The sequence below is a fragment of the Chiloscyllium plagiosum genome, chromosome 19 (genome assembly GCF_004010195.1).
Source record: "Chiloscyllium plagiosum isolate BGI_BamShark_2017 chromosome 19, ASM401019v2, whole genome shotgun sequence".
NCBI lineage: Eukaryota > Metazoa > Chordata > Chondrichthyes > Orectolobiformes > Hemiscylliidae > Chiloscyllium > Chiloscyllium plagiosum.
The window spans coordinates 41308110-41319517 of NC_057728.1; the positions used below are offsets into that span (position 1 = coordinate 41308110).

At 40.8% G+C, this 11408-nt stretch overlaps 1 protein-coding gene across 7 annotated transcripts in view; it reads left to right on the forward strand.

The window, feature by feature from the left end:
- grip1 (glutamate receptor interacting protein 1) overlaps positions 1 to 11408 on the forward strand; it is a 458656-nt gene that overhangs the window by 439677 nt on the left and 7571 nt on the right. For all 7 annotated transcript variants that reach the window (XM_043709637.1, XM_043709634.1, XM_043709639.1 and 4 more), the window contains one exon: positions 8885 to 9038. In XM_043709637.1, coding sequence (XP_043565572.1) covers positions 8885 to 9038 — 154 coding nt within the window. The remainder of the gene's footprint in view (positions 1 to 8884; positions 9039 to 11408) is intronic.

Below are 11408 nucleotides of genomic sequence, written 5' to 3' on the forward strand. Positions count from 1 at the left end.
GAAGTGGGTGGCACGGTGGCACAGTGGCTAGCACTGCTGCCTCACAGCGCCAGAAACCCGGGTTCAATTCCCACCTGTGTGGAGTTTGCACGTTCTCCCCGTGTCTGCGTGGGTTTCCTCCGGGTGCTCCGGTTTCCTCCCACAGTCCAAAGATGTGCAGGTCAGGTGAATTGGCCATGCTAAATTGCCCGTAGTGTTAGGTAAGGGGTAAATGTAGGGGTATGGGTGGGTTGCGCTTCGGCGGGTCGGTGTGGACTTGTTGGGCCGAAGGGCCTGTTTCCACACTGTAATGTAATCTAAAAATCTAAAAAAGCTCACAAGGGGGACTTCACTACACTATTACCAAGCCAGTAACAAAAGCCTTGCGTTGATATGTTTTACTAGGTCTCAGCAAGGGGTACATTAAGGGGCTCTTAGATGTGACCTTTGTTCAAGTGTAGGAAAAGGAAGACTCAATTGATACTCCTATTCCTAATTGCTAACAATGATTTGCATTATGCCCCATCTCCATGGGGTTATCAGACTTGGCTGTCTTCCACATTGAGTTTCCAATGTTCCTAAAATCAGAGGTATTACCCCCCAGATACCCACACATGTGCATACCCTCTTTGAGAGCTTGGGAGATCAGCCATTTAAACATCTAATTGCAATGCATCTCCCCTGCTATGATTTCTACTTCTGTAACATCACTGGTTGTGGTTAGAGAAGCCTCCAACATCTGTGATGTCCCATGACCAGCAGGACAGCGCTGTGTCAATATGAAACAATTAGCAGGGGAGTGGCTAGGAATGAGGGAATCTCAGCAATTTGAGAGGAGTGTGATTTCTACAATGGGAGATTGGGAGTGGGGGATAGAAAGAGAATTCAGAATGGAGAAACAAAGAGGGAGACTGGGAAACCAGGATAAAGGTGGACAGGAAATCAGGAGTCAGCGAGAGATTATAACGGGGAATGTATAGTTTGGGAGATGGAGAGCCCTGGCAAATGAGGTGGGTATGGAGGATCTTTATTCTAGTACTGGGACTTCAGGAACTTTTTTCTGTTAGCAAAGATTTTTGATCTTTCAGAGATAACCTATATGTACAAACAACAGTTAGTTATAATAAAGTTAATACTAAAGATTGAGACTGGATGACTGTCAAACCATCTTTACATCCTTTAATTTTCAATGAAAATTCCTCACTTTTATTCATCAAACACTCTGCCCAGATTTCAGCCCTGCTCATATCAGTTAGGGTACCCTGCCCTGTTGAAACCCTGACTATTTCTAATCAATATAGCAGTAATATCTGAACATACCAGATCACTCTCACATTGCTTTCAAGTCTTTTCTAATTTCCAGATAAGGTATCTTAATGCCCCCCTCCCTTAGCAAGTTGTCCCCAGGCCTGTGATCTCCTGTGGCGGGTGAAGAAAGTCTTTTTGGTTTGTATAAATCTTCTCAATGTAATCAGCATTACCTCTGCTCGCCTTGCATTCATTCTGATGATTAATTTATTTTCAAAATCGAGTCAGTAAGATGATGCTTAAGACATCCCACCAAGCTAACACAAGATGATTCAACTATAATAAGCTAGATAAAATCTTAAAATAACTAATACACTAAAAAGAAGCAAAAGCTACTTAATTGTCGTGACAATCTCCTCAAAATTGTTCTGAAAATGTAGTTATCACATGATTCTAGACCACTATACTAGAAGGGAGTAGCTGTCCCATCAGAAAGCACAACAAAAAGAAACATGCGGAACCAATTAAATATTGGGAAGTTCCTAAACCTTATGAGGGAACCTTGAATTAAGTGTGTCAGATGTTCAGTAACTTCCTCTTAACTCCACTACTAACTGTTTTTGAAAATTAGTCTGTTCTGAGTGCGTAGGTGCATCAGAAGCTCATAAACGTTTAACTCAATAACTCAAACCAAAAGTGATAGGTCACATGATCATCAATTTACCCAGAGGTCGTTGTGACCCTTATGGTTGGCTACCTGAATAATAGATAATCTATGGGGGCAAACTCTTTCCAGCATTTAGTACTCTATTTTCTAAATTCAATTTAAACAATTTGTGGGAGGCACGGTGGCACAGTGGTTAGCACTGCTGCCTCACAGCGCCAGAGACCCGGGTTCAATTCCAGCCTCAGGCGACTGACTGTGTGGAGTTTGCACATTCTCACCGTGTCTGCGTGGGTTTGCTCCGGTTTCCTCCCACAGTCCAAAGATGTGCAGGTCAGGTGAATTGGCCAAGCTAAATTGCCTGTGGTGTTGGGTGAAGGGGTAAATGTAGGGGTATGGGTGGGTTGCGCTTCGGCGGGTCGGTGTGGACTTGTTGGGCCGAAGGGCCTATTTCCACACTGTAATGTAATCTAATCTAATCTAATTTAATTCAGCGACTTGGTAATTTAAATATATATTGAAGTTATTGAAAGAGAAAAAATGACGGGTGAAATAAAAGGTCTAGTTTCTTTGTCGTGGTGGTCATATTGCTAATTACATCCCCCAATTCTTGTATCAGGGACAACTGGGATGTAAATTAAGTTGATCCTTTGAGAGATAGAAAGTTTCACCATAATCTACTTTGATTAGGCAACTCCAATTGCATTTTAAAAAAGCTCATCCCAGGTGTGTACTGCAGACTATCAGGTCAGAATATCTAAGTACAGGTCGTCTAAACAGAAAACTGCTGGAGCAGGTTTTTGCCTAGGCTCTACGTTAAAACACAGGCAGCAAGTTAAAAGTGAATTAGTATTTGAAGGCAAATTGATTTTAATTCTAACCCTTCAATTGCTCCATTTATGTTGCCAGAAAAAAAAGGCAGCTTAATGTTGAATGCTAGCCTAATGTCAGTGTGCTTATTGACTGATTGGAGAAAGGAGTTGATATCTATTTTTAAATAAGTAGGGAAAATGAAAAAAATGAAATACAGTTTTATGTTTTAAGTGAATTTATTGGTATCTATACAATTTAATATAAACTAAGTATAATTTGTAGAATTTTGGGAAACGGCAAGAAAATGGGATTAATTGGATAACGTTTGGAAAGAGCCAGCACAGACATTGTGGGTTGAATGGCCTCCTGTAAAGGTAAAAGGTAAAGTCACCTTTGTTCTGGAGGGCTACTGTCTCAGAGAGAGACAACTGGTGCCTCATAGCTAAGGGTGAGATTGAGAAAGACCATCTTTCATGGTAGTCACAGCTGGCTTGGTGATTCTGTTGGTGATTCTCTGCATCACAAACCAGCCATCCAATTAACTGAGCTAACAGACTCATGATTTCCTTTACTGTATATTTGACGAAAATCAATTTTCTGTGAAAAACTGGAAATATGCAGTAAATGTAATAGCTGTCTATTTATTATAGATAACAGACTTTAATCTCTACACCAGCATTCTCGAAAGCGTGGCTGGATGAGATAATTAACCTTAGTCTGTTTAAATAATTTATTACTGTTAATAATTTTCAATTGAGCATCTTCACATTTCCTCCCACATGAACGATGACAATTGGAAAGCTCATTTAGCTTTCAAATGTTCAGTTAGACATCCATCATCAAAAGAGTGACCCTCAGTTAATAGTATATCTCTCACCTTTTCAGGAGCCTGTCATTATGAATATGGACTAGACTAATTTATCTAAAATTATCTTGGCTTGAAGCATGTAATGTGTTTTGATTGATTAAACATCCCACCCAGGTTATTATATTTCCTTCAGTGTTTTCCTAACTTCACATAGTTCAAAGTTTCTTGTTTCCTGGATAAATCTTGATTGCAAAGTGTGTTCTCTGTATAATGTACTGTTTACAATTTTGTCTGCTACCAATTGCATGAGAGGATTGCTTTTAAATTCATAAATAGGTATGTCACATTTCAGTGTTGTGCACAGTGCACACTAATAATATCTGACAATGGTTTGCATACCTTAACCAAAACTTGATGGAAGATATTATGCCTCATTATAAAATGTTTTTACGAAATATAATTTGCTAGTAACTTGTGACCAAACTGAATATGCTGTACCACTATCGTCCACACACTATTTTACATCAAAGTATTAAATAACTTAGCTGTCATACAGGAAGTTCCTCCTCATTTAAAGTTGACTTGGTTAACATCTGCATTGAGGAGAAAGTGAGGTCTGCAGATGCTGGAGATCAAAGTTGAAACTTTATTGCTGGAACAGCACAGCAGGTCAGGCAGCATCCAGGGAACAGGAGATTCGACGTTTCGGGCACAGGCCCTTCTTCTGCTGAAGGATATTGCTGCTTACAGAGGGACATAGATAAGCTGCAGAGTTGGGCTGAAAGGTGGCAAATGGAGTTTAATGCAGAAAAGTGTGAGGTGATTCATTTTGGAAGAAGTAACAGTAATACAGAGTACTGGGGTAATGGTAAGGTTCTTGCAGTGTGGATGAGCAGAAAGATCTCCGTGTCCATGTACATAGATCCCTGAAAGTTGCCACCCAGGTTAATAGGATTGTTAAGAAGGCATATGAACCATGGGGTTATGTTGCAGCTGTAGGAAACTATGGTGTGGCCGCACTTGGAGTATTGCGTACAGTTCTGGTTACCACATTATAGGAAGGATGTGTAAGTTTTGGAAAAGATGCAGAGGAGATTTATGAGGATATTGTCTGGTATGGAAGGAAGGTCTTCTGAGGAAAGACTGAGTGACCTGAGGCTGTTTTCGTTAGAAGGAAGAGGTTGAGAGGTGACTTAATAGAGATGTGAAAGATGATCAGAGGATTAGATAGTGTTAGCAGAGAGAGACGTTTTCCTCGGATAGTGATGGCTAGCATGAGAGGACATAGCTTTAAATTGAGCGGTGATAGATATAGGACAGATGTCAGAGGGGTAGTTTCTTTACTCAGAGAGTAGTAATGGCGTGAAACTCCCTGCCTGCAACTGTAGTAGACTCACCGACTTTAATGTCTTTTTAAATGGCCATTGGATAAACATATGGATGATAATGCAACAATGCAGGTTAGTTCAGCTTCAGGCTGGTTTCACAGGTCAGCACAACATTGAGGGTCAGAGAGCCTGGACTGTGCTGTAATGTTCTGTGTTCTTTGAAAGCAAGATAATATTTCGAGTCTGGCGATTCTTCATCAGAACTGTTAACAGCTCAGGAAAGGTGGTAATATATTGAAGTGACGTTTGTGGGAAGGGGTTGGTCTTGCACAAGGTGACTTACTTGCCGATTTACTTCCTCCAACCTCAGTATCCAAGGCCTCAGGCACACCTTCCAGGTGAAGCAGCAGCTTACCTGCACTTCTCTCAACTCATTTATTTCATTCACTGCTCAGAATGTGGTCTCCTGTATATCGGGGGAGATGAAACACAGATTTGATGACCGCTTTGCTGAACACCTACACTCTGTCTGTAAAACATGACCCAGAGTTTCCCACTGCCTCCACTTCAACACACCACTGTGTTCCTACACCAACATTTCTGTCCCAGATCTGTTGCAGTGTTCCTTAACGCAAGTTCAAAGAACAACACTTCATTTTCCACTTGGGGATTCTGTTTCTGTTCTTCTCATTCCTGAAGAAGGGCCTGTGCCCGAAACGTCGAATCTCCTGTTCCCTGGATGCTGCCTGACCTGCTGTGCTGTTCCAGCAATAAAGTTTCAACTAACATCTGCATTGTTAATGCAGTAATGACAATATATTTGTTTAATGTAAAGAGTTTATATTGTGTTTGCCACAGTCTTCATGTTCTGTGATCTCCCTACTTTCAAGATCTTCTTTCATCACCTCCATTTGCTCCTGAATTCCTACTGACCTTCCTCCAGCTCCTTTCACCCATACCTTCCTCCAGCAACCGTTCTGTTTAAAGTAAGCTTTGTCTCTTTCTCTAAAGCCTGTCATTCTGAGCTTGCACTGATGTCCTAGCCTCAACCTCGTGCATTGCTCTTCCTCCACCAGCCGGTTTCCACCACTAGATGGAGTCTAGTCCTTTTAAACACGATCAACTAAGTATTTTTAAAGTCACTTTGTTTATGAATAAGCATTTAAGAATGTACACCATTTTCAACTTGATGTTTTTAAGTTGATTTCTACTGAGGTCCCAAAATTTAGTGTTTGTTTTATATAAAATTTTATTTTATTTTGCATGTTATTTCAGCTAGAAATATATAGCACTGTGTACATAAAGAAGTATATGCTAACCTTTTATTGTTTATTTGCAAGCAAGAAATGTCTGAAGGAACCTAACACAAGTCAACATTGATTTCTCTGGGAAGCTATGATTCACTTAAAGGTGCAATTTTTATGAATGCAACCACAACTTTAAGTGAAGACATATTGCATGCTATAATTTGAGGACTATTAGTTTTGATTAAATAAAGGATGGCTTAATACAGTAAGCTCAAGTTTTCTATCTGTGAACGTGACAAAGCAATTGTTAAATTGGATGATATTTCCTTAATCTGCATTTTGCCAGTATGGTTACATTTTTTTGTGGCTGTATGTAATGTTGAACTGTAACTTAGCCTCGGCCGCAACATTTTGCTGGAGTGGAAGTGGTACATTAATTTCAAAAGACACAATCTTTCACTCCTCATTCCAATTTGCAGGAATACCAACGTAAAGGGAAAATAATATTTATTCTCTGAGTGGAGAATGTTGATTGGTTGACAAGTGAACTCATTGGTGGAGGCATTAGCATGAAGAATGCACATTTCGATGTTAATTAACTGTTAACTGCCAAGCTTTCTTTAAGTTTTAAACCAGGCAGGTTGACTCTGGTCAAGGCATTGTGCAGAGAAATGAACTAGAGCATGGCTGTCACCATTTTGCGAGATGGAAAAAACTCTGTGTATATCCTTTCTACAAAGAACAGGCCCCTATGTGTTTATATATAGCTTCATATATGCACAAGTATGCTACACTGAGAGCCTATCATAAATCTTTTGTCAGCTTAATTATTTGCATACTTGTGATTATTTAACAATTGTTGCCCTAATGTTTGGCATTGTGTTGCAAGTGCAGGCTGATTGGATACAGTTATTAACTTGCTCATTGTGAACAACTGAAAAGACATAGGGTTTGGTATGGTCCACCGATCTTAGGGATGTACGGCTTTTGTAACTTACATCTCACTAGCACTGAATTTGATAAACTACTTTACTCATTTTTATGTATCGGCAGAATATGGGTTTGGCTCCATGACAGCATCCTGTCAGCCAGCATTTCTGTGGTTAGCATTGCTGCCTCACAGCACCAGGGTCCCAGGTTCGATTCCAGCCTCGGCTGACTGTCTGTGTGGAGTTTTCACATTCTCCCCGTGTCTGTGTGCGTTTCCTCTGGGTGCTCCGGTTTCCTCCCACAGTCCAAAGATGTGCAGGTCAGGTGGATTGGCCATTCTAAATTGCCCATAGTGTTAGGTGCATTAGTCAGAGGGGAATGGTTCTGGGTGGGTTACTCTTCGGAGGGTCGAAGGGCCTGTTTCCACACTGTAGGGAATCTAATCTATTACTATTGCCTAGTAGCAGCATGAAACACCTAGCTTCACCAGTTGCTCAAATATTTTGAGATAACCCCCTTCCAGGATCATCTGAAATAGATTAGCACTTACATGTCGATAGCAATGTGCTGTCAATGTGCTCATTTGACTGCTAGCCTATTAATCAATCATTCATTGCAATTGTGGCAATCTATGATCAGAATCTGTGAATCAGAATTTGTTGAACTTATGAACTCATGTAGTTGAGTTCAATTTTAACAAAGGCCAAATGATGTTGCAGTGAGATTCCCACTGGCTCCAGCTCTCTCAAACATCTTGATTTCAATTTATTCAATTTTAATTTGCGATATCCTGCAAAAAAAAACTCTTCTTTGGAAAGATATCCAACCTTGTGTATTTCAAAGATGTGGATGATAGGTTTGCTATACTTAAATTCACAGCTGCATTTAAAAATGTTCTTACGCACCCTAATGGGCTTTATTCTGTGCCCACCTTTGAAATAGAACAGTCAAATGAGCTCCCTTTCTCAATGATTTTTGAGAAATTGGTCAGGAATTATCATGTGTTGGATTCCTGTGATTCCACATATTATAAGGTTGGCCTAATTGACAATGATTTGTCCAACATGAAGGATTGATACTGAATTAGGTCACATCAAACTCTTGTCGAATAGTGACAACTCTGATGAGATCATTTCTCACTTTTACCTTTCAATAAGTGAGTGGGATTTAGGCTGTCTCATTTGGTCCTGAAAAGTTCCCAGTTTAGCTCAAAAGAGGAAAGTATCTGAAATATTCTAGCTGTTTTACACTACTGCTATGCAGTAGCAATACAACTGGTTATGCAACACATGATTCTGCCTACCTTTCACACGAGTAATGTGGCATTCAAATTTTATTGCTGGTATGATTTAAGATTGTCAGTCAGGTTCACTGTGATGTACTTGTGCATCCAAACACTAAATAAACGAATACACAGATCCTTTTTCTTTGCAGACAGAACATGAGCAGTTAACTGTCAGTTGTCATCTAACTGATTCATTTGTCATGGCAACACCTTTACCAGAATCCACGTCTCAAATCAGCCCTCTCCTCCCGTGCAGTATCAATGTTTTCCCTTTTACAATAGTTCAGCAAAATATGTCCTTTTTTTCAACAAAACTCAAATTCCGTTCCACCAAATTACAATCCAGGGAATATTAATAATCAACTCAAGGAATTTGATATTTATTTCTTTTTGTTAATCTTCTTGGTTGTGAGACATAATCATTGAATGATCCTTCACGATAATTTTTTTCTTGACTTGCAAATTTCCTACACTTGTGTTATGTGGATGATATTGCCAATGTTTTAACTTGTTCTGAATCTTTTATCAAACCTATTGTTTCTGAAATGATTGGTTTGAATCTCTTATTGTGTCTTCGCGTAGGTCCTTCTGGCTATCAAGCCTCTGGCTACAGTCTTCATGCACATGAATGGAGAAGTGCCAAACTAAGTTTCTCACCTGCCAACAGGCATCATAATAACCTGTATCATGAAGCAACATTGAGTGATGATGAATGGGATCGACCTACCACTAGTGGGTGAGCATACAGTTCATTTTTCAGTCAGATCCAAATCTTTTTGTGTTATGGTTTCATCTTTTTTGATAATTTATGAACAACTTCAAAATGAACAGAAACAGATGGAATATGAGAATACGTATGAGAAATACCTCAGAGAATAGCTGTAGTAACTGAATTAATGACTTTCGGATTGTGCTTTTACAATGTAAAAAAAAAATCTGATGCTTCCAGAATGTACAGAGTGGGGATATGAAGTGACCCTCCAGTCCTGGGATTTGTATCTTGATCGAGATGGAAACCTGGCAGCTATGGGTTTTACTTCAGAATGTAGTCCCCGACTCTAGCTACACATTATCCTAGGCTTTTATCCCTATGGATCAGAATTTCAACCCTCCAGTCTTGATTCCAAGCCCATGTAATTAGGAGGTCAATAAAACCTTGCACATGGTAATTATACAGTTCTTTGTTTTAGCAGTTCACCAAATGAATTGTAGATAATGGCTGTGTGGTGGGTGGTGTGTGGGTGGTGTGTGTGGTGTGTGTTGGTGGGGGGGGCGGGGGGGTGGTGGTGTACATTTACCTGGTATAACACAAAGACAGTGCTTGTATTTATTTAAATATACAAAACGGTCGAAGTCACCCAGCTGACCAGTGTCTCCAACCAAGCAAAATGGATGTATAGAGGAGGCCATTCAGCCCTAGGAATGTGCACTGGCTCATTGCAAGAGCAATTTATTTTAGCCCACTCACCCACAAACCTGTAGCACATTTTTTTTAACATCAAATGTTTATCTTGTTTTCATTAGTTCATGGGATATGGTGTCACTAGTTTGTCCTGCATTCATTACCCATCACCAATCACCCTCAAATGTGGCAGTTAACTGCTCCTTGAACCACTGCAGTCCTTGGGCTGTAGGATTACCCAGAGTGCTGTTGGGAAGGTGATTTAGTACTTTGTCATTGCTTTACCATCATTGGGTCAATGGAGTTCCAAGTCAGGATATTGCGTGACTTGGAGGGGAAATATTTGCCCTTGACCTTCTAGATGATAGACCTCATGGGTGTGAAAGGTGGTAGTGAAGGAGCCTGGATGTGATGCCACTGTGCATCCTGTGGACAGTGCATACTTCTGCCATTGCGTACTGATAGTGGAAGGAATGAAGGTGGTAGATGAGATGTCAGTCAAGTGGGTTTCTTTGTCCTGGATGTTGTGGAGCTTCTTGAGTGCTGTTAGAGCTCATCCCATCCAGGTAATCGGTAAATATTCTATCATGCTCCTGATCTGTGCCTTGTAGATGACAGCCAGCCTTTGGAAGAGAGGGGGTGTGTTACTTCCTGCAGAATTCCTACCCTCTGACCTGTTCTTGTGGCCACCGTCTTTGTGGCTGGTCTAATATAGTTTCTGGTCAGTGGCAACCTCCAAGATGTAGATTGTATGTTTATATTCAATTCCCTATTGAAAGCCATAATGTAATCTACCTCCTCCAGCTTTTTGGGTGTATACATTCTCTGCATAGGAAAAAATTCTTCATGTCACCTTTCATTCTCTTCCAACCATCTTCTAGCTTTTCCCCTCATTCCTAACCATCCCCTCTACCTTTGCCCCTTGAGATCAGCTTTCCTCGGTTGACTCTGACCTCTCCCAGTTTTGAACACAGCTATTTTGAACTTGCAGCGTGGGTTGGTACCCGGAATTTCGATGTTGTGGCTATTATGGAGACATGGATAGAACAGGGACAGGATTGGCTGTTGCAGGTTCCAGGGTTTAAATGTTTTAGTAGGGTCAGAGGTGGGGGTAAAAGAGGGGGAGGTGTGGCATTGCTTGTCAAAGATAGTATTACAGCGGTGGAAAGGACGATGGATGAAGACTCGCCATCTGAGGTAGTTTGGGCTGAGGTTAGGAATAGGAAAGGTGAGGTCACCCTGTTAGGAGTTTTCTACAGGGCTCCTAATAACCCCAGAGATGTAGAAGAAAGGATTGCGAGGATGATTCAGGAGAAGAGTGAAAGTAATAGGGTGGTTGTTATGGGGGACCTTAACTTTCCAAATATTGACTGGGAAAGCTATAGCTCGAGTTCGTTAGATGGGTCGGTGTTTGTCCAATGTGTGCAGGAGGGTTTCCTGACACAATATGTAGACAGGCCAACAAGAGGTGAGGCCATACTGGATTTGGTTCTGGGTAACGAACCAGGCCAGGTGTTAGAATTAGAGGTAGGTGAGCACTTTGGGGATAGTGACCATAATTCGGTGATTTTTACACTCGTGATGGAGAGGGAAAAGTGTGTACTACAGGGCAAGAGTTAAACCTGGGGTCAGGGAAATTATGATGCGGTGAGGCATGACTTAGGATGCGTGGCTTGGAAAAGTAGGCTTCAAGAGAAGGGCGCA